The 24,013-nt window shown below is 42.3% G+C and overlaps 1 protein-coding gene across 1 annotated transcript in view; it reads left to right on the top strand.

The window, feature by feature from the left end:
* Positions 1–2,988: 2,988 nt before the first annotated feature.
* The window catches only part of LOC108786619 (tetratricopeptide repeat protein 30A), a 50,928-nt gene continuing 29,903 nt past the window's right edge, over positions 2,989–24,013 (top strand). The window contains exons 1-10 of the mRNA XM_018555946.1: positions 2,989–3,162; positions 7,709–7,774; positions 10,595–10,804; positions 11,388–11,444; positions 11,939–12,074; positions 13,500–13,604; positions 15,463–15,591; positions 17,668–17,717; positions 20,837–20,989; positions 22,391–22,456. Of these exons, the coding sequence (XP_018411448.1) occupies positions 3,109–3,162; positions 7,709–7,774; positions 10,595–10,804; positions 11,388–11,444; positions 11,939–12,074; positions 13,500–13,604; positions 15,463–15,591; positions 17,668–17,717; positions 20,837–20,989; positions 22,391–22,456 (1,026 nt within the window). The 5' untranslated portion in view covers positions 2,989–3,108. The remainder of the gene's footprint in view (positions 3,163–7,708; positions 7,775–10,594; positions 10,805–11,387; positions 11,445–11,938; positions 12,075–13,499; positions 13,605–15,462; positions 15,592–17,667; positions 17,718–20,836; positions 20,990–22,390; positions 22,457–24,013) is intronic.

Raw genomic sequence — 24,013 nt, 5'->3', positions numbered from 1 at the left:
TCCTTCATTGGTGGCTAGTGGTAGTAATATTTAACCCTCCTTCATGGGTGGCCAGTGGTTGTAATAATTAACCCTCCTTCATTGGTGGCTAGTGGTAGTAATATTTAACCCTCCTTCATTGGTGGCCAGTGGTTGTAATAATTAACCCTCCTTCAATGGTGGCCAGTGGTAGTAATATTTAACATTCCTTCATTGGTGGCTAGTGGTAGTAATATTTAACCATCCTTCATTGATTGTCAGTGGCAATGATATTTAAACCCCCTGCATTGGTGGTCAGTAGCAGTAATATTGAACCTGTCTACATTGGCAGTCAGGGCCAGTGATGTTTTATCCCCATCCATTGGTGGTGAGTGGTAGTAATATTTAACCCTCCTACCTTGGTGGTCAGTGTTAGTGATATTTAACCTCCCCTCACTGGTGGTAAGTGGTAGTGATATTTAACCTCCCCTCACTGGTGGTCAGTGGTAGTGATATTTAACCTCCCCTCACTGGTGGTCAGTGGTAGTGATATTTAACCTCCCCTCACTGGTGGTCAGTGGTAGTGATAGTTAACCTCCCCTCACTGGTGGTCAGTGGTAGTGATATTTAACATCCCCTGATTGGTGGCCAGTGGTAGTAATATTTAACGCTCCTTCATTAGTGGGCAGTGGCAGTGATATTTAACCTCCCTCCATCAGTGGGTGTGATACTCAGCCCTCCCGGCATTAGTGGCAAGGGACAATGATATTTAACCCTCCTGCATTAGTGGCTAATGGTTACCTACTTGATCACATACTCTTGCACTGCTATCTTCCTACCCATGAAATCAGGCTGGAGCTATAATTCTACTGTCGGGCGGAGATCACTCCACCTAAAAGTACTTGTGCTTTTTCAGTGCCAGGTGTAGAAATTCAGAGAGCATTTCAGCCTCTGCCACCCTGATGCCACTAACATGCACTAAAGTGTCCAAAAGCCCAGGACTGCCCTGCACGTTTGGGGACGCTTGGCAACTATGTTGGAAAAAGAGGAAGGGAGGCTGTAAATAAAGCAAAACTCCAGCCACATTTTTTTAGTAGGGAAGGATTAGAATGTATGTCCCCATCAAGGAGATTTCCCTGCACTTCCAGTCCCCACATGCACAACAGAAAGTACTTGAAAATGCCTGCAAAATAAGGGGAAAGCCCGCCTCTGACAGTTGTCACCAAAGAAGATGTTGCCTCTACTCTGCTACTAGTGGCAACATTGTGGATTTCCCTTAACTCTCTACTCTGATGGCAGTGGTTCCCAGGATAAATAGTGATGTTAGAGCTGTCTATTGGGAACACAGAACAATGAAAGCCTGACAGAGGGTCTAGCCCTTCCCCACTCTATCCAAAACTAAAAATAAAAGAAGGAAGTTTAAGCTGGAGTCATAATTTTAAAGGTGTAGATAACCTGCACTGCATATGGCGTTATAACCTCGCACAATAGTGGTGCTCACAGTGATGGACACGGATGGTGACATGTAATCTCAAAGTACTGGATACATGCGTCATTAAAGCCATCATTTCATCACATCACCATGCTGAAGAGACTCTGCGCTGCCCCGAAACATTATGCATGACACATGTTCAATAAAGGACGGAAATTTACACTTCGAACCTTGTGAGTGCTGAGGATCTTCTTTCCAATAATTTTAGAGCTGATGCAAACTAGTGCTGGGCACGTGCCGAGCCCGCCAGGAAGCTGACAGCGCCAATCACAGGTACTGAGACATGTTCCCGGTCCGCAGCTGCAGAGATCGGTATATGTCTCAGTGCCTGTGATTGGCGCTGCGCGCTGTCAGCTTCCTGGTGGGCTCGACACGTGGAGCTGCAAACACGCCTGGGCCCATCACTAATGCTAACGAGCCTCATGCTAAAACAGTCCATATTAGTGCGCGGCTGGGTCTGCTGGGTGGCAGCGGTATGTTGCATTAAAACGTAGGGCACTGTCTACTCTTCTCAGCATAAATCCTCTATGTGTAAAAGTTTTATATAAACCTGACTTTTTAACCCTTTTTTTATGTTAGTGTTCCTTCACGCCAATGACAGGTGTTTTTCTCAACTGGACCAACTCCAGCCAGCACAAGGGCACACAAAAAACAATGTTTTCTATGGGCCTCAAGAAAAGAAAAAAAGGTCACAAGCACTCCAGCATGTAGAAACGTCAATGTTTATTGACTTCACAGGTGTCACATCATCAGAGCTCTGATAATGCTTCTATGGGCCTCAGTCACACTACAACGCTGGCGTGATGTGCGGTGTGGAAATATACAGACATGCTGCATTCTCCTGCAGCACCATCCACTTTGTACACTGCCAATAAAGGTGAAAAAAAATATTTTTCAGCTTTATTGACAGTGTACAAAGCGTACACTCCATTCAGGTCTGCACAGAGCAGCGTGGTGTGTTGCAGTACAGTCACCTCCAATGACATCCAGTGCACTGTGCTGGACTTTTCCGCACCGCACATCACGCCAGTGTTGTGGTATTAATGAGACCCATAGAAAACAATTGTTTTTTTATGTGCCCTTGCGGTGGCTGGAGTCGATCCAGTAGGGAAAAACACCAGTGATCGCAGCTGGTGTGAATGAACCCTAATAAAAAAGCAAAAATATGACAATAAGATGAACAATTCAGATTGATATACAACAAATCTATAAAACTAAGCATTATGTCAGCAAATCAGAACAAATGGCAGCTACAGAAAATTAATTTACTAATGTAGTTAGCAAAACTTAAGACCTTTGGGGAGTTACATGACCCGTTATCTTCTATAGTAAGGTGTTTCCGCATCTTTGTCATTATTACTTCACTCTATCGCCCCGGGAAAAAGTAAATAACAACTTACTGTCTGGTTGCCACGGAGAGGGGAGACTCATCAACACTGCTGGCAAGTTACTGTCAGCATTGCTTTCGAACGATAAAGTTTATCGTGTTTAAAAAAAAAAAAGCGGACGTCTCTTGCTTGGAAGGGACGTGGCTGGAATGTTCGCTTCCGGTTGGTTGCTATGGAGCTTTGTGAGCTGCCTTGGTAACCGTATGCGAGCGAGAACACCGACGCATCCTTGTGAAATATTATCTCGGGGTGTTTGGAATAACGATCAAAATGACAGCTTTGCAGATCAAAGACGGGGAGTACACTGCAACCATCTATAAAATGGTGAGGCATGGCCTCGATTGTGAGCAGGCTATCATCACACACCTAATATGACATCTCTACCTAGGTATTGCATGGGGTTAAGTATTTGTATTGCAGTTTTGGAGGGGGAGTGTGGTACTGTTAAAGTGTAAGTCCACCCGTTTTTTTGCATAGCGTGGGAATGTTTTTTTTGCTGTGTCCCAATCATAGAGATTTCCCTGCACTTTCTGTACCCAGAGATACAACATGAAATGGAAAACCCAAAATAAAAGGAAATGCACATCTGACATTTGTTATTGGAACAAGTGCCCTCTGCTGCTGCATACTGGACTTGGTCAGCCTAAAATGTTGGGAATCAGGAAAACAAACTACCCAAAGAGGTGACAGACTGCACTACCCTGTTTCCCGGAAAATAAGACCTACCCCGAAATTAAGACCTAGTACCATTTTTGGGAATTGCTAAAATATAAGACCTACCCCGAAAATAAGACCTAGTTGTGACCTTTCCCAGGGCCGGTGGTGGCATAAGGGGAACTTGAAGAGTCGGGAGAGAATCAGCGGTGCCAACAAAGCCAGCGCTAGGGGAAGCAAGGCAGCAGAGGGAGCAGAGCCGCATAAGCCGATGCTTCCTCTATAGCGCCGGCTCCTGTCACAGGCGGAGTGATACCAAATGCACTCCGCCTGTGAGGAATCCATAGTAAAAGTGTGCTTCGCTCATTCTGGTTACCAAATTGCTCTTGGAAAGGTACGGCACCTCTGATTGCCCTGATCACCCTATTCTTAACTGTGCCATTTTGGATTATTTAATTTGGATTTGCATTAACTTTGGATTGGTATACATTTTAAAAAAATAAGACCTCCCCCGAAAATAAGACCTAGTGTGTTTTTTTGAGCCAAAAAATATATAAGACAGTGTCTTATTTTCGTGTAAACACGATAGGAACCTATCTTTTGGTCCCCTATGCTTCCCTCGTTCTCCTATCTCCTCTCCTACCCTTTTCCTCTCTAGCCTTCCCCTTTGTCTTCCCAAGTCACATTCTTTAATTTCTCTACTACTGCACAAGTTGGAAAATGAAACAAAAAATCCAAAGTATATATTTGATTTAGAAACATGGAATCCTCCTACACCAGTCTCATATATAACATATTCATCCCTGCTTTCATATGTCAAGATTCCTAATGTTCAACTGTGCGTGCAAAGCTGTTTGCCATTCTATTCATGTGCTTAATCCAACCTGACTTTAAACTGAACACGTCACATTTTTATATGTCCAGATCTGAATAAATAAAAAATGTAAAAAGCCTGGAAGAGGTTTTAAACCTCCCCCTAAGACAAAAAATATTTGTAAAGATTTAAAGTGATGCGGTTCCTTCCTTGGTTCCAACCTGTCCTTGCTGCCTGTGGCACCGAACTTTGCCCTCCTGAAGAACATTGAACGTTATGTTCATGAACAGCCACGGTCTTCATTCTCCTGAAGAACACTAAATGTCTTCCTCATTAAGAGCACCAAATTTTGTCCTCCTTCAGAGTAGGGAACTTTGTCTTCCTGCAGAGCACAGACCTTTATCCTCCTGCAGAGCACAGTCCTTTATCCTCCTGCAGAGCAAGGAACTTTCTCCTCCTGAAGAGCACGGCACTTTGTCCTCCTGAAGAGCATGGAACTTTATCCTCCTGAAGAGCATGACACTTTGTCCTCCTGCAGAGCACGCAACTGTATCCTCCTGGAGAGCACAGAACTTCATTCTCCTGAAGAGCATCCAACTTTATCTTCCTGAAGAGCACACAATGTTATCTTCCTGAAGAGCACGGAACTTTATCCTCCTCCAGAGCACGGCACTTTGTCCTCCTGCAGAGCACGGCACTTTGTCGTCCTGAAGAGCATGGAACGTTATCCTCCTGAAGAGCATGACACTTTATCCTCCTGCAGAGCACGCAACTGTATCCTACTGAAGAGCACGGAACTTTATTCTCCTGAAGAGCACGGAACTTTATTCTCCTGAAGAGCATGCAACTTTATCTTCCTGAAGAGCACGCAACTTTATCTTCCTGAAGAGCACAGAATGTTATCCTCCTGCGGAGCACAGAACGTTATCCTCCTGCAGAGCACGAAACGTTATCCTGCTGCAGAGCATGAAACTTTATCCTCCTGCAGAGCACGGAACTTTATCCTCCTGTAGAGCACGGAACTTTGTCCTCTTGTAGAGCATAGGACTTTATCCTCCTGAAGAGCACGGAATTTTATCCTCCTGAAGAGCACGGAACTTTATCCTCCTGAAGAGCATGGAACTTTATCCACCTGCAGAGCACGGAACTTTGTCCTCCTGTAGAGCATAGAACTTTATCCTCCTGCAGAACACGGAACTTTGTCCTCCTGTAGAGCATAGAACTTTATCCTCCTGCAGAACACGGAACTTTGTCCTCCTGTAGAGCATAGAACTTTATCCTCCTGAAGAGCATGGAACTTTATCCTCCTGCAGAGCACAGAACTTTGTCCTCCTGTAGAGGATAGAACTTTATCCTCCTGAAGAGCATGGAATTTTATCCTTCTGAAGAGCACAGAACTTTATCTTCCTGAAGAGCACGGAACTTTATCCTCCTGAAGAGCACGGAACTTTGTCCTCCTGCAGAGCACTGAACTTTGTCCTCATGTAGAGCATAGAACTTTATCCTCCTGAAGAGCACGGAACTTTATCCTCCTGAAGAGCACGGAACTTTATCCTCCTGAAGAGCACGGAACTTTATCCTCCTGAAGAGCACGGAACTTTATCCTCCTGAAGAACATGGAACTTTATCCTCCGGAAGAACACGGAACTTTATCCTCCGGAAGAAAACTGAACTTTCTCCTCCTGAAGAGCACAGAACTTTGTCCTTCATAAGAGCACATAACTTTGTCCTTCATAAGAGCACAGCACTTTGTCCTTCATAAGAGCACAGAACTTTGTCCTTCATAAGAGCACGGAACTTTGTCCTCCTGAAGAGCACCGAAATTTGTCCTCATGAAGAGCACCGAAATCTTTCCTCATGAAGAGCACCGAAATCTGTCCTCATGAAGAGCACCGACATCTGTCCTCATGAAGAGCATGGAACGTCATCCTCATGAAGAACTACCACAGCCTGAAGATTTTTCTGTATCTGAGACTTATGGAAGTGACAAACTCCCGATCCTCCTCTGCATTCTGTGCTTCCTCACCTTGACTGCTACATCACCACAGATCATAGATGTAATGTAGGGGCCAGCAGAAGACACCATCACTCAGTAGCCAGCCATTGGACACACACTGAAGTGTTGGATGGATTTTGGAGTAACAATAAAATGTGTTACTTTAAAAAACCTTGGTTAATGTGGCAGTTTTTTGGTTTCTTATTGAAACTGTTTTAAACCAAAACTTTATCTAAATAAAAAAATGTGAACAGGCAGTTTTTTTTATTGCAGAAGAGACGCACTAGGTCTCTTCTGCAAGAAAAGCTTCTTATCTGCCTACTCGCAAACTTCTTTAGACTGTATATTGAGCTGAGTCACCAGCGAACAGAGTCACCTGTACTGTAGGAGACCTGAGACAAATTTGTTGTCTGCTCATTCTGAAAGTGCTAGTTATGTGGCTCTTGTACTGATCCTTTGGCTGCAGTGCTTTCTGAATCTGTGGCCGGGACAAATATGAGTTTTGGGAGTCATTGTCTCGGGTGGTATTGGAATTATAGACAGCAATGCATTGTCAGATGGAACTTAGTAATGGCAGCCTACATATTTCTCCACTTTCATAGGAAATGTATATAACTACTCTCTTGTTACATACAGGGCAAAGCACACTAATGGATCACAGCCAACCAGAATTAATATTTTATGTATCAAGTTGAGTATATGTTATCGGGTTACAATATAAATATATAGTTTAACCCCTTGGTTCTCAACTGGTGGGTTGTGACCCAAAAGTGGGTCACGACCCCGTTTTCAGTGGGTCACTGCATGCCTTCCACTTTTCTAGGTAAAAGGCTCCATAGCCTCCCCCTAGCGCAGAACTGTCAGTTCTCACACCAAGCAGCCATTCAAAACATGCTGCTCGGTGCCGAGTGTCAGCTTGAGGTGGGGTGGAATGGGGTTATGGCCTTAAGGGAGCTCCATTCATACGTGCTTTGCTTGCAGCTCCTTCACGTGTCCTGTAGAGGTGCTGTATGTGTGAGAGAATGTCTGTCAGTGTTTTTGAGGGCCTGTTCACACTAGTACAGTGCGGTAATCGGTTATCAACAAACTGTACCGCACAAAATCGCACCTACCAAGAATTCTGCTGTGGGAGGTGTGCTGCATTGCCATTCGTTTGAATGGCACCCCAAATGCACCTCCCACCCACAGTTCAATCGCCAGCACCAGATCGAGCGGTACTGCAATGCCGTGCCAGTGCTGTGCGACTTGGGTCATGACTCAATGACAAAGAACAATAGTGGGTCCTGAGGTTACAGAGGTTGAGAACCACTGGTTTAACCCAATGTAAGGTGAAATATTATGGGTGTTGTCTATAACTGGAATACAGCAACTGTGTTTTAATCTCTATAATATCTTTTTTTGTTTAGATTAAAGAAGGAAGATATACAGAAGCAGTCCATATTCTTAGCATTGAACTGCAGAAACAGTATCGGGTATGTTTTATAGTCATCTTTTTAAAATTCAGTTTAAAAAAAAACACAGGATGAATCGTTCAATAACAATAACAGCACATTGGGGAAGATGAATGAATTTACCAGGTCTACAACCCACTCTTTCACTACACTGGATCCCTTCTTATATGTACTGTAGCTGTGTCTAGATTATTTTGGCTCTTTCACACTTAAGAGGATTTCGGCCGCAACTTTACTGCTCAGGCAAGCACCTAAAACGCCACTGAATGTTTGACAATGTATGCCTCAGTGTTAGTGCTGGAATGCATATAGATACTTTACATAGTAGTGGTTGCTACTAGATCTCAACAGTTACCTGCTTAGTCTTTCCCTTGGTACAAAAATACCACCACTGCCGTTCAACCTATTGTCAGTAAAAGTGATTGTTCACACATTTCTCCCATCATGAAGAGTTTCTTTTTTGTTTTCATAATGTATGATATCAAGTAACATGCTGAAATTGGAATTAGGGATGCACTGATACCGTTTTTTCAGTATTTGTCTTTCGGTACTCGCCGATACCGAATACCAATACCGGTACGTCCGCTAGCATGAAGCTGGCTTCCCGAGCAATTAGGAAGCCGGGCGGCATGTCATTACCCACCGTCTAGCTTCCTGATTGCCTGGTAATGCCAGCTCCATGCTGATTAGCCGGGAAGCTGGCTTCATGGCCAACCAGGAAGCTAGGAGGCTGATCATTACTCGCCACCTGGCTTCCTGTTTGGCCGAGAAGCTGGCTCCATGTTCTCTCATGTCACTGCCGGTCAGAGGAGATCTCCCTCTCACCGTAAGTTCCGGTATCAGGGGTAATTATCGGAGCATTTGGGCGAGTACTTGCCCAAATACTCGGTATAGGCACTGATACCGATACTATTGTCGGTATCGGTGCATCCCTAATTGCAATACAGGTACAAGAAGAAGTTTGTGAATTAATTGGGTGGAATTTATAAAAACGGTAGCAGACAGAATCTGGAACAGTTGCCCATAGCAACCAGTATAAACATTTATTTGAATCTCTATGATAATGGAAACCATAGTAACTGCCATCTGGTGTTGCAATCATTCAGTGGACTTTGATGATAAGCAGCAGTTTGCAGCAAGTTTGGTTACTGCAAGAGTCTACTCCTCTCATGAAACGTTTGTTACTATGAACCATGTCCTGTTCTAAAGACATTTCATGAAACCTTTGAAGAACTTTAAAGAGGGATAATGCTGCAAAGAGCATTTCCTAAAGGCTGTGTGTTCAAGAGGAGGAAATATTATGCTGTTGCTACTTTCCCTAGTAGTCGCTGTCCTGTAAAAAGCAAGAGCATAGTATGTGATGATGTAGGAGAACCCTTGGGTAACAGCAAGGATTTTCAGAAATCTCCTGAACTTGTCAAAGCCTCTGTCCCAGTGACCACTATAAGAGAAAACCAGATTAATAATTATCTGTAGAAAATAAGTCAAGGCAACTGGACTTGCTGTATTTTTCTTGAAGACGTTTCACTGGACATCCATCCAATTCTCAATTCAGAATGACTTGTACAAAAATGATCTGGGTATACATATGGTGAATGTCACTCCAATCCACATAATTTGTTAGTCACAACCAGGCGTTGATTGCATTTGCATAATTGGAGTCTAGGACCTGTTATTATTATAATTAACTATGTTATCAACCTGCCCAGAGAGAGGTGTTAAAACAACATTGTATGTGGCAGACAATATATGTCTCCCCCCCCCCACCTCTATTCAAGCTTGGCTTCTCCATTGTTACATAAATGGTCTTTCACACCTCTTTTAAACCAGTCCGCCTCCCTGTCTAGGATGCGTACTTGACTGTCTTCAAAGGAGTGACATTTTTCCTTTAGATGTAGGTACACTGCTGAATCCTGACCAGGGGGGTTTGGCTCTTCTATGCTGTGCCATACGCTGGCACAGCAGCAGCATACACCAGCATACTGTACACGTATGGCACATTTGATCGTATGGCACATTTGACTTATTTTCTACAGATATACCATGACCGGGATGAATGAGAACCTTCACACATACAGATTAATAATTGATTCTTGAAAGGTCACAACATCCCTGTCCAAAAAAAAATGTAGTTACATACTTAATCAGATTTTTTTTAAAAAGGTACAAGTCCATCAAGTTAAACCTATACAGCAAAAAATAGAATAGAAAAACCTCCATAAACAGAATCCTGTGTTCCAGCAGGAGAAAAATGCTTCCTGATCCATTATGGCAATCAGATATTCCCTAGATCAACAGTTTCTGGTGTTTTCTTTGCTTATAAAATGTTAATATCTAGTTATGTTCTGTGCATTTAGGAAAGCAGATTGTTTTTATAATAATTAACTGAACATTGTTGCCGGTCTCAAGGTTGCCCAAAAAAATGCACCTAGATGTAGCCCATGCCATGTGGATGGATGAGATATAAGCTGAACTTAAGGAGCCTGAGTTTTGATCTTGGTTTTGTAGGGAAAATTAACAACTCAAATGTCAGTACATTTTACAGGAGAACGCAGAAATAATATTGTGTTGTCCTTGGATCACCCAAGACAGTGATCCAAACCACAGGAGCATTTCAGCAACAGAATGGGCTAAAAATTTAAAAGTCTATCAGCAGTAGAAGTGGTGGGCTATCCATTAAACTTGTACTTCGCCTTGAATGAGCAAATGACAGGTTATCTTTAAATTACTTGATATCCAGATTCGTACATAGGCCCTGTTGTGCTTTGTTATCTACCTTGGATTCGCAATGTAATACAATTATGTCCGAAATGTTTACTATTCTTTGTTTCTCTTATCTAGTCCAGGGCTGGCCTGTCTCTCTTGGGTTACTGCTATTTTCAGATGCAAGACTTTGTAAATGCTGCTGACTGCTATGAGCAGCTCATGCAGATCAACCCTGAAGTGGATGAATATAAATTGTATTATGCTCAGTCCTTGTACAAGGCATGCATGTACCCAGAGGCAATGAAAGCCACATTTCTGTTGGATAACCCTGCCTACCAAAGTAAGGTAAGGATGATGCATGTATCACAACTTCTTTCCTATTAGGTCAGTGGCAAGAAGAATAAAAGGGGATGATATGCAATAGGCAGATATTAAATATTTGTAGTTAGTAAAGTGAATTATTGCTATGTGGTTTTTTTTATGTGCATGTGAGAATTTTGTAGGTATGTGACAAAGAATTGACTTGTTTTAAGAATGCCAAGTGTAAAGTCCATAAGGTTAGTATAGTGTCCTGCAGCTCTTTTGTTGCTAGGTGTTTAAAGTCCTGAATGGCTTTCCATGCTAGTACTGTTGGCGTATAAAAAATGAGCAATATTATTATACAGGTTTTATAGAGCGCCAACAGTTTGCGTATCGCTTTACAAAAATAAAGGGATACAGCACAGTTACAATACAATTCAATACGAAAGGGTTAGGAGGGCCCTGCTCGTGAAAGCTTACAATCTAAAATTGAGCGGCGGGTAATACAAAAGGTAACAACTATGAGAGAAGAGCTGATGTAGAGAAAGTATAAGTACAGTTTTTTGGAGGAGGTGGGATTGGCTTTCCTGAAGAGATACTGACTGATGGTTTTTCTTTTTCGTCTTAGGTGTTGAAATTACAAGCTTGCATTAAATATGGGGAAGAGGACCGGTCAGGAGCTAAGGTAACCTTTTTTTTTTTTTACATTTTTATATACATAAAGCAGAAACACCCAAAACTCCAGAGGGGGCAGAAAGAGCTAAGAACTTGAACCCCCAGGAGATGGATGACTTACCGCCTGACTCTGGATGAACTGAGATCTCACTTTAGAATGAACAGTCCCTTTACTATAACATAGCCTAATGCAGGGGAAACATTACTTTATAAGCTTGTAGACCAGCCTGTGGGCACATGATTGTAAAACTATTTTATTGTATTCCGAATACATCTGGAATAGGGGTGCGACAACATGAAGTGCCAGATTTAGAGGCAACACAACCATTTTAAGATCTTAATGTTTAAATGGGACCATACACAGAATTTCCCAGGACAAATGGCTCTGCAGATTTTTTTTATAAATACACCCCAAAGTGTTTTTGTTTTTTAGGATACATTTACATTAGACAGTTCTGATTTCTTTTTCTACCAAGCCTGAATTAAGTCTGTGGTTCCTTTCAGAGCTTAGTAGAACAGATGCCTTCTGATGATCCAGATAGCGAGATAAATTTGGGCTGCCTGCTCTACAAAGAAGGACAATATGAAGAGGCTTGCAAAAAATTCCTCACTGCCATGCAAGTTGTGGGGTATAAACAAGGTATAATAAAAGTAAATACAAAATAGGTTGATTTGCTTTGTCATGTAGTCAGAACATGTTTCCTTTTACCAGCAAATACAACATTTAAAGGGCGCGTGATGTGTATCGCAAATACATTTTGATGGACTCCACTATTAGCTTTATGATTTCAGTAAAGTGTAAGCAGATTGGTTGCTATAATGGCACACCTTTTATACATAATTGTTTACATTGTTAGGATGTGTGTATTTCTCTTATGGGTTTCATTTGCTGAAAGTAGATCTTTACCCCCTTTGACTAAAAATCACATCCGCATACAGCTCTGCATGCTAATATGAAATCGTCTTATATTCATTAGCATATTTGTATTTTACTCACAGTTTCTTTTTTTTTTCCACTTCCTGGTCCCCTTTGGCACAAATGATGTAAAGGTCTGTAGCTATTGCCTCTGCAGATAGTGGGCAACTCCTGCGCACTGTGCGCTTCAGCATGAGCTGACCCCGCTCTGTCATTTTACGTGGCCTACCACTTTGTGGCTGAGTTGCTGTTGTTCCCAGTTGTTTCCACTTTGTTATAATACCACTGACAGTTGACCGTGGAATATTTAGTAGCAAGGAAATGTCACGGAAAATACCTGAATCCAATGATTTGGAGGGTTGTCCCTATACTTTTGGTAATATAGTGTAGCAATCTGCCCTTAGTTAAAATGCCGCTGTCAGAAGACTGGGAAAGAAAAATAACGTACGAAAAAAATAAAAAGCCGCGTGAAGTTCTTCTTGAACATTTTTTGAAGCATGGACATTTTATGGAGCAGTGTATATTTCGGCTTATCATTGCTTTGTCACGCATAGATGTTCTTTCATTTATTTACACAAGTCAGTGGTCAAAACATGGTAAACAGATAGCTTATTCGTACAGTAAAACTGCATGTAAATGTGTTCTCTGCAAGTTCACCAGCTGTTGTGAGACCGCGGCAAGCCATCTGTATGCATTTAAAGTGTATCCAAATTGAAAAACAAAAATATAATATAATTCAGCGTTCCATTTCTTAGTTTTATTTTTTCCGGCCTTTTTTTCCCTTTATTTTCACCTGATGATCCTGCTAGTAACACACTTCCGGTCCAAAGGTAACTACGCTGGTTTATTGTGCCGTATCTATAGAGGATCAGCGTTGTCACCCTGGGACAAGAAGTATGTTAGGACTACAAAACACCCCCCCTCCTCTTTTCATCTTGGGGGGGTGGTCCCGAACACACTTCCTGATAACCTTGTTTGAGATCACACTGCAGACTCTACAGACCACAGGACAGCACTAGATTTCTGTTAGGATCTGATGATATTTTTTTAATATTCCTGTTTTTGAGATTTTGCAGCAGTTCATTTGAAAACATGAGCATTGTGAAGTAACTGTAGAATGGTCACTATATTTTGTTTTGTTTTTTACAGACTTATCTTACAACATTGCCTTGTGTTACTATAGCATGAAACAGTATGCACCGGCTTTAAAGCACATTGCAGATATAATAGAACATGGCATCAGGGAGCATCCAGGTAAATGACTGTGACATGTGTAAAATTGAAAGTTATATTTGTTCCAGAATTTTTGTTAATAGGAAAATGAATCTTCAATTTAGTGTAAAAAAATAATACTTTTCTCCAGGTAACTTTTACAAATTGCACACATTTTACCAAACGGCCTTGCAGCTTATTACATGCTTGTGTTCTGTAGTTACTGAGGCAGCAATCCATTCCTCAGGTGGGAGTGTCTGTCTCCTTTTTCCATATAATAAATCAAATTATTCCTAAGGGCCCAATCACACCGAAGCATTGCGCTAATCGAGTTCATGTGTAGTTCTGTGCCCTGGGTACGTTGTGTTGCCCAATGCACCTCCCAATGGCCGTGTGTTGCAGCTTGAAAAAGTGGCAGATGTATTACATTTATCCCAGTGTGTTGCAACGCATGGTATTGTGGTGTTGCGCTGCTCTGTGCACAGCCACCGGGAGATGCATTGGGGAGCTATTAATATGAATGCCACCCCAATGCACCTCCTGGCGGCCATGCATTGTCCAATAGCATGTACTAACATATGGTAATGTGATCAGGCCTAGTGTAATAACAGGAAAACTGTATTCCTTCTGTACTTTTGACAAGTATATCACAATAGTGGAAAGGATTTAAAGGAGAACTATGGGGTCAGGGCTTTTCCCCATAGTTCTCCTTAGGGTAACGGGAGGACACAAACTAGCATCCTCCCGTCACCCTAGGCTCAGTATACCGCGATATACAGCTCGCGATATACTGAGGCGCCGCAGCTGAAGCAGATCCCGACAATTGTGCCGGGATCCGCCCAGCTGCGTGAGTGACAGCTGGCTCTGCCTATCTAGAGGCAGAGCCAGCTGCACCCGCCCCCTCCCCCGTCCGTTCCGCCAGTCAGCGCTGGCGGATCGGAGAGGGGAATCCAGCCCCTCCCCTGTCACGGCAGAGAGCCGTGACAGGATCGAGAGGTGAGCTAACTCGGTATGTGATCGCTTACCTCCTGATCTACTGAGCCGACCTGTGACAGTCTCATTGTCACAGGTCGGCTAGAACTATGAGGTGAGTGAAAAGCACTCACCTCATAGTTCTCCTTTAATTCAAATTTTATGTAGACTTTTTGAGAAACTATTTGGGGAGTTCCACACAAAGTAATTTTGTCATGGTTGTAAGAAAAACATAGGGGTCTATGTATGTGAGATGGGGACTTTAGATTGTAAGGTCCTTGAAGGCAGGGACTGACGTAAATGTGCAGTATGTAAAGCGCTGTGTAAATTGATGGCACTATATAAATACTGGAAATGCACCGATACCGATACTAGTATTGGTACCGATAACGAGTATTTGGTCCGGTCAGAGGGAGATCAGAGGGAGAGTACTCACTTTGATGCATGCATCAGTCAGACTCATCATCTTGTTTAGAGCTTCCCTATACACAGGCTACCTAGGTATGTTCTGGATCTAATACATACCAGTGACTTTTTATAATCACTGCCTTGGGGGGAGGGGGGGGGGGGGCTTGAATGTGCTGGGCTCACAGTGTGCAGACTTTGGGTGAGCTCTACTCACAATGCATTGTTTGTGCTTTCCCATATAGCTTCAAACATGGTGTTATAAGATGGTAGAGGGGCATGCTTCTGCTGCAGCTGAAATGCAAGTCACAATTTGTATTCTGCCTGGAGTGGAATTACTTCAGGCTTCTGTATACAGTGAGAATGCTTATTTATTAATCAGAATGTTCAAACAAGCGTTATCCACACATTATTTAAAGGTGCTAAGGGTCCAATGGAAGGTTTGGTCTTACATTGTTGTCTCATTCATTTATTATTTTTCTTTTGTGCATGTAGAAATTTAGTTCTTTGTATCTCCCTCCAGAGCTCGGGGTTGGCATGACAACTGAAGGCATTGATGTTCGCAGCGTGGGAAACACCCTGGTGCTGCATGAAACTGCGTTAATTGAAGCCTTCAACCTCAAAGCTGCCATTGAATACCAGTTGAAAAATAGTAAGCCCAATATCATATTGATACATTTTGTGTCGGTCAAATGCCAATTTGACCGACATAAAATTGAAGGAAAATGAATGCACAAAATAACAAGCCTCAGACACTATTAGCCGTTCTCCCAAAAAATTGTGGTTATACCACTGACACTGCATGTGCTGAGAGACTGCTTTGCCTGCCACCTGCAAATCTTGTTGTCAGCAAAATTGTCTGTGCAGTAGCTAGAGCTGTCAGCCATGTGGACGGCACAGATAAGGCTGTGGACGGCACAGATACAACATAACTTACAAAATCCCTACTAAAGCTAAAGCATAAAACTTTATTCAGTTAATAAATAACAGATATTTGTAAATTTTAAATTGTTCCTTTTTTGTGAAGTGGTGAAAATTGTAAAACTGTATGTTATGTTTGTATGTGGGGGGTTTCTTTGTAATGCTACGTTTCATTATTTTTTTTTACTTAAGTAATGTCACCAGGGGATGGTAAGCCACTTGGCCTAGTATGTACACTAATTGTGACAAGTCCCCTTAGAAGAAATATCAGGGATCTAGACAGACCCCTGATGTTTCTTCTTAGGGCGGTGGAAGAGATTGAGGACACAGAGTCCTTAATCTCACTGTCCCTTGCTGCCTGTCACTTACTACTGACAATGGAAGTGAAAGCTGAAGGAGATTAGTAAACATGGCTGTTTATGGTTCTCCTTTAGTTTATGAAGGAACACAAAAGTGCCCAGTACTGTGCTCTTCCGTGTTCATTCACAAATTGAAGAGATCAGTAAATATGAGAGGCATGTTTCGACCTCCCTGCTTTCCATCCTAAACAGAAAAGCGAGCAAAAAAATTGTCATGAAACCAGAAAGCTGATCTTATTGCAAGCAGGAGGGCACACAAGGGGTGGGGGGAGAGCAGCACTGCAGGAGTACACACAAGGGTGGACAACAAGCAGCAGAGAGACGGGAAGGCACACAGAGGGCATACTGTGAGGCAGCGATAGTAGGGGGGTTGTGGCCGTCACAGTTTTTTATGAAGTGCTGCGATCCGTGGCTTGCAATCTGCTGGTCATAGCTATTCATGAATCAACAGACTCTGGGGACCATTTTCCTATAAGGGTATGGTCACTGAAGTGGCCTTGAGCTTGTAGACTGAGGGGATGTAGTATCTGTAGTTGTCACTCTTTCAGCACAAAGAAACTATTACACTTGGCATTGCAAGTTATATTATGCCAAAGGAAGACAAATATAGTTGCCTGATTGCTGTTTTTTGGGATTAGTGATGCCGTGGTTACGCTTATTGCCCAAGATTGTTTTTGTTTATATTTTATCCCTGGGGCAATTTTCCTTTTTTTCTATGTACATTCATTTAAGTATCTTTTTTACCTTTCCTTGATTCCTCACTTTACTATATTTTTCAGATTTTAATGCTTGTGATAAGTTTTGTGAACTTCAAGGAAGCCCTGAGCAAAATTGCTGCTTGAATCACTCTTTCCCATTTGTAGCTGTCACTTGTGCACAGTACTTACTTACGGGTCAGATGAGATACTATTTGAAAGTGAAGCTACGTCTTTACTATAACAAAATTGCTTTCAGTTTGCTGGTTATGGCCTTTACACATTTAGAACTTGCAGGCATAAAACATGATTAAAAAACGCTTTGTTTTGTGTTGTAATATGGAATCATTGACAGTTTAACATAGGAATGTTTGCCAATGCCTGAGTAGACTTAGGCGTCAGCGTCACACCTAAGCGTCAGCGGTTAAATGCGTAAAAACGTCAGGCGTTTTGCTTATTGCAACAAAATGCTTAGGTGTGCACAGAGGCCATATGAATGAATGGGATTTTTTCGGTGAAGCTTTCGGTCAGGCTGAATCCGCTGCGACAATACACTCAGTGTGAACCAAGCCTTATGGCAAATTAATTGCTTAGTACATACCGTATTCATGTAAGCCATGAATGATAAAGTGACTTTTAGTGTAGTCAGTGACAGTACAGATATATCTTCCTTAGAGAACAGTTGTTTCATGTTTTCCTGTTGTGTATTTAAATTTTCCTAAAATAAAATGTTTTCTTTGAATTGTTTTCTAGATGATGCAGCCCAGGAAGCTTTGACAGACATGCCTCCACGATCCGAAGAGGTATGAGTATCATAATGATTGTAAAGCCACTGACTTGTTCTCATAAGCCTCATGACATGCACCTCTCCGTAATAATATAAACAACTACAAATAAAGATGCCTATACACCTTTTTTTATGGCTTAACCCTTTTTCCCAATCATTTTCTCCTTTTTTTTCTACTTTTTCTATTCTTCTCGGTACCACAGAGGTACCGAGCAGAATAGCTGAGGCAAAGGGCGCTCGGCGGCATTCGGCTACTCACTCACTGCTGTTTGGACCCTATGAGAAAAGGCCGAACAGCAACGAGTAGCCTGCCAGAGGTTCGGCTAAGCCGATCCAGATCAACAAGGACAGAAAGTGGGGTTTTGAAAGCACCAAAGGAACTTACTCCACAAAGAAATTCATATAAAAGGGTTAATTTTAATTACATTCATTAAAAGCGAAGGCTAGATATACAATCCAAATTAAAATCAGCTAATAAGATAGCTCCCTGTGTGCTCTCTCCATATGTACCCTTCCTACAACATGATTGTAACATAACAAAATGAGTGCATAATTTTTTGAAACATACTGATATTACAGAAAGGTCAAGGATAAAAAGGATAACAATTCATTAAATGCTTAGATGCTGTATTAAGTTTTTTGAGGTTCATATATGGAGGAGCTGGTACGACGTTTCGCGCACACAGGCGCTTCTTCAGGTACAGGAGGTATCTGTGTGATTTGTAAAATATGAGAAGCATAGTGAACGTTCTTAATTCTCCTTAGAGTGAAAATATAGTACATAGTCAAATTAAATTTTGCCTACCAATTTGTGTGCTCTGATGTGTATATGTGTCTGGACGGGTCTAGTCGAGCTGCGCCCCTGCGCAGTCCCCCCTAGAAATGGGAGGGGTACAATGTTGGCCAAATCCCAGTATTGAGTTTTAGGGGTAAGAGGAAAAACCAACCTAGAAGAGGAAGAAAGGGGGTAATAGTAATAGGCCACAGTCTAGTTAGATTGAAAAACATCACTCATAGGTGGAGGAATACTCCTTTCAATTATAACAAGATGTATATGTATAAGGCACGGCGACCAACGTACACTTACATGGAAGAGGTGTTTCAGTCAATCAGGCTGTTGGCCAAACAATTTGAGGAAGAGAAAGAACGGAAAAAACGTGAACCGAGCAGGAGTCTCTGTCTGCTTGTCTTCCAAAATTAAGTCCTCCAATTACCCCTACGCCACCCACATCTAGCACCGCTGCCTGCCGGCCGCAGACTGATGTCGGTGGCTCACGCGGGCGCTATAACAGTATCTGGCGCGATGACGTCAAACATGTCATCGCGCCGTCTGGGCATACTCCACCCACATGATACGCCCCTGGCCGAGAACTTGGATGGAAGTGGAATCCGCTAGCCTGAATGCTTGATAGAAAAGAGGGAGGAACCTCTCTGTCTCGGGGAGTTGACCGAGACACTGATTCACCAAATCATTAGATGATGGAATAAACAGCCAAACACCATAGGTGGGAGTATACATTTGGGAGAGAGATAATTTATATGCCCAGAGGTCTGATACCGGCCGGCCAATATATAAGGTCGGCAGCGCCCGATTGTGTACTCTTGGGGATATATATGCTCCGGATGGTTGCCCATATAGTGCACGGAGAGAAAAGAAGCCTAATTGACCCCAAACCAGACACATCACAAACAGGGCAATTGATAGTGTGCAAAAAACATAAGTCAACAGAATCTATGTTATTTCAGAGAAGTTGTACATTACATAGATGCATATTTTATTGATTCTACAGTTTCTGGTTATCGTGATGTGATTTCTATATAGAAAAAGTAGAAAAAACATATATTAATTGAATACAGGGTATTCGCCCTGTATTTCAAATCTCCCCATACATTTCTTCTTTGACTCGCTATGGTAGTGTAAAGAACTGTAATAAAAAATATTTATGAGATAACTGGCCACAAAGGTAAACATGATTAAATGGTCAAGCCGATCCAGATGTTGGATTAGCTGAGTCAAACTCCTTCTGCACTTCGACCGACCCGAACCCAGCCGCAGCAAGCCGTTGTACGGCTGATTTCAGTCGGTGTACGGCTGAAATCAGCTGTACAAGCCTGAAGTGAATAGCCGAACGGCGTTCGGCTCACTTCACTTCGGGTTGGTTATTCACACGGCTGCCTTCGGCAGCTTTGTGAATAACCCCCTATGTTTCCCCAGTTATTTACAAACACCGGAGTGATCACACGATCACTCCGGTGTTTGTGCTGCACAGAGGATCGGTAAATATCAATGATACTTATCCATCCTCCGCTCGCCCACGCACAGAGTTTTAACGATCCCCCGCTCGGCCACGCTACAGAGCCACTGTCACAGCACAGCAGCTCACAATGGACCCCAGGTTGAGGATCCACTCCAGTTTTCGTAAGGTAGGGAAACTGTATGGATCTTCCAAAAAAAAGGGAAAAAAATAATGTCTGTGGTTGTGTGTGTCTGTCAGTGTTTTTGAGGGCCTGTTCACACCAGCACAGTGCGTTAATCGCACAGTCCCATGTAATCGCACCTATCATGCGTTCTGGTGGGGGAGGTAGGTTGCATTGCCGTTCATTTGATTGGCACCCCAAATGCACCTCCCACCCATAGTTCGATCACCTGCACTGGAACACACTGTCCCGCAATGCCGTATGTTCCATTGCAGTGCGACTTGGGTCGTGATTTAATGATCGAGGACAAATATGGGTCCCGAGGTTACACGAGTTGAGAAGCACTGCTCTAAATGTATTTTTAGATAGTACCTATATATCTTTATATTACACTGCTATAATCTCTGTTAGGAGAAGCAAACAGAGTGATTCCCCTTTTTGTGTGCTGCTTCTCCTTTAACACCCAACATCTCTTTTTAACTCTAGTTAACTTACTATATTAATGAAAATAAGACTTTTGCTGTATCTTGTGACATTCTGTATACCTTTGGATTACTTTGTGTAATATTCACTCAAAGGACCTAATTGTAAAGCTCTCATTTTGCTCTGGTTAATAAAGCAGCTTTGTAATCTAAACACTGTTATCCTATGTCTGGAAAGAAGGCTTATCTGCCCCAGAACCTTGTGTGTAATAAAGAAATGATTGTTTCTTTTCAGGAACTGGACCCAGTTACTCTTCATAATCAGGCACTGATGAACATGGACACTAGGCCCACCGAAGGCTTTGAAAAACTTCAGTTTTTGTTGCAGCAAAACCCCTTTCCTCCTGAAACATTTGGCAATCTCTTACTTTTATACTGCAAATATGAGGTAATGTGAGATGCAATTTAACAATATAGTATGGGGTTGCATTGCAATTCTAGCATTTATTTATATAAACCATTGATTTTGTTTAAATATTGTTTATTAGATTAGTATATGCAGTCATTTATTTTTCTAGTGTGGGCTGTGTAACTTGGTTACTACTGCTTTTAATTAGATTTTTACTTTCTTTTTATAATAGGTAGATTTTTTCCCCTTTTGGTGATTGTTCTGTTGATAGCTATCAGCTTAGTTTGGAAAAGAAACCTCTAAATACATTAAAACAGTAGTATATTAGGCATACATAACCTAATCTTATGTAAGTACTATTGCTTTTTATTCTAGGCTCATACATTTTTATTTTGGAGAAACCTCATGGTGCAGGAGAGAATAGCTTAGTTCCACACACAAGGAGCTAAATATAACCATTAGAGAAATAATAGTTTAAAGTACTTAATTGTTTCTTTTACAGATTGGTGAGTAACACTTATACATAAGCAGACCATTTTCGTAAACATAATGTACGAATACTATAAAGGTTCTAATAGTCCCAGCATATGCTCTCTTGTTATAACATCAGGATTGTAATAGGAATACATACTAGAGTTGTTTTTGATAATGCAATCAAAGCTTACTTGAAAAAATGCCTTTTATGTAATGAGTACTGCCTTCCATCTGTCCATCACTTTCACCAACTTCCTGGATTCCCAGTGTGCTTTGCATCTCTTTCCCTGCTGCTTGATGTGATGCAATCTCCATTTCTCAAGACTACAAATATCGTCATGTATTGCTTCCAGCATGATGTTACATTGAGGGTAGTTTTGATGAGTTGTAGTTCAGAAGTCAGGCTCTGTGAGCTGTGACACAAAAAAAGGCATATTCATAGGACTGAGTGAAATTCTGTCACTGCATTGGAGAAGCACTTTCTATGGGTAGTAAGTTGTGTCACTGCATTGGACAAGCACTTTCTATGGGTAGTAAGTTGTGTCACGGCATTGGAGAAGCACTTTCTATGGGTAGTAAGTTGTGTCACTGCATTGGAGAAGCACTTTCTATGGGTAGTAAGTTGTGTCACTGCATTGGAGAAGCACTTTCTATGGGTAGTAAGTTGTGTCACTGCATTGGAGAAGCACTTTCTATGGGTAGTAAGTTGTGTCACTGCATTGGAGAAGCACGTTCTATGGGCAGTAAGTTTACAAACGTATAGATTGTTTGCTTCACACAGGTTTTGCATCTCCATACTAGGAAGTCTCTGGGAATGCAAAACCCACTTAAAGCAAGTGACATGTAGGTCAGATGTACCAGTCAATAAATTCCGAATGACTGATGCTCTCAACCCAAGCCTAAAACGTGTTGATACAAGCCTTTAGTAAATTATTTACAATGTATTCTAATTTGATCTCTTTCCAGTACTTTGATCTTGCAGCAGACGTACTGGCTGAAAATGCTCATCTGACCTACAAATTTCTAACTCCTGTAAGTATTTCTTTAGAAAAAGATATCTTTTCAAAAGTCAATTTGTTTACATCCTCCTACATTAGGCACCCCAGAACCAGCCTTTGTAGTAAACTAGCTGGTCCGCGCACTTGCTGATCTAAAAGGCTGTCTATAAACATCTGTTTTCTTCCTGTGCTTGGGGAGCAAGCATAGTACCTGTGGTCAAACTTTCATTGGACAGTGCAGATTACAGAAGAAAGGTACAGAGCCAGTAAAAGTGGCTCTGTACCTTGTGATCGCTGTGACCAATCACAAGTGCAAGCACCAGTTGCGATGAGCAGCCAGCTTTTCTCTTCCTGTCGCAAACACAGAGCCGTTGTGGGAGGAAGGGGAGAGCTAGATGCCGATCACAGCCACTGTTACAGTGCCAAAACACAGTATGCCTTGCTTAATCACAGTGCCTCTTGCCTGATCATAGTGCCCCTTGGCTGATCACAGTGCCCCTTGCCTGATCACAGTGCCCCTTGCCTGATCACAGTGCCCCTTGTCTCATGACAGTGCCCCTTGCCTCATCACAGTGTCCCTTGCTGGATTACAGGGCCCCTAGCTTGGCTACTGTGCCCCTTGCTTGGCTACAAGGCCCCTGGCTGATCACAGTGCCCTTGGCCTGATCACAGTGCCCCTTGCCTGATCACAGTGCCCCTTGCCTGATCACAGAGCCCCTTGATTGATCACAGAGCCCCTTGCCTGATCACAGCGCCCCTTGCCTCATCACAGAGCCCCTTGCCTCATCACAATGCCCCTTGCCGGATTACAGGGCCCCTAACTTGGCTACAGTGGCCCTTGCCTGGCTACAAGGCCCCTTGTCTGATTAAATTTCCTCTTGCCTGATTACAGCCAGCACCAGTGTTTCCAGCTTGCTGATCACAGCTACTCCCAGTGTTGCTAATCGCAGCTAGTGCCAGTGTTTACCTCTACACCTTGGGGTGTCTGCTTCCCAAAATGGGGGCATTTTGCTGTTGTTGCTACTGTCCAGGCAGGGCCTTCGAAACTATTCTAGGTAGTCAGGAAATCAGATGTGTTATTTATGCCTCTTGAAAGCCTAAAGGTGCTCCTTGGATTTTGGGCCCCTCCATGCGGCTAGGCAGCGAATAGGATCTTACACATGCCATATCCCAATACTCACTAGGAGTAATGGAATGTGTTTTGGGGTATAATTGTGTGTATGCCCATGTTGTGTCTGATAAATATCTTAATAAAATGGCAATTTGTGAACAAAGATCACATTTTTTTCACCAAAAAATTGTGGCACAAAAATGAGATCTTCAAAATACTCACCATGCCTTCCAGAAAGGGTAATTTTAAGGGTTTGTACTGTCCTGGCATTTTAGGACTCCAAGGAATGCAGTAGGCAGTCGGAACACCAGGGTTCATACATTTCAAATATAGATACCATAGTTTGTAGACTCTATAACTATCACACAGACTATTGAGGTGCTCAAACAACTTATCCAGGCATCCCCAGTTGCTAGCAATAGGGACCCTTTATTGAGTATGTGGAGTTGGGAATATATTTGGATTTAAAGAAAACCTTTT

The sequence above is a fragment of the Nanorana parkeri genome, unplaced genomic scaffold (genome assembly GCF_000935625.1).
Source record: "Nanorana parkeri isolate BGI_ZX_2015 unplaced genomic scaffold, ASM93562v1 scaffold219, whole genome shotgun sequence".
Classification (NCBI taxonomy): Eukaryota; Metazoa; Chordata; class Amphibia; order Anura; family Dicroglossidae; genus Nanorana; species Nanorana parkeri.
This window is presented reverse-complemented; position numbering and strand designations above follow the sequence as displayed.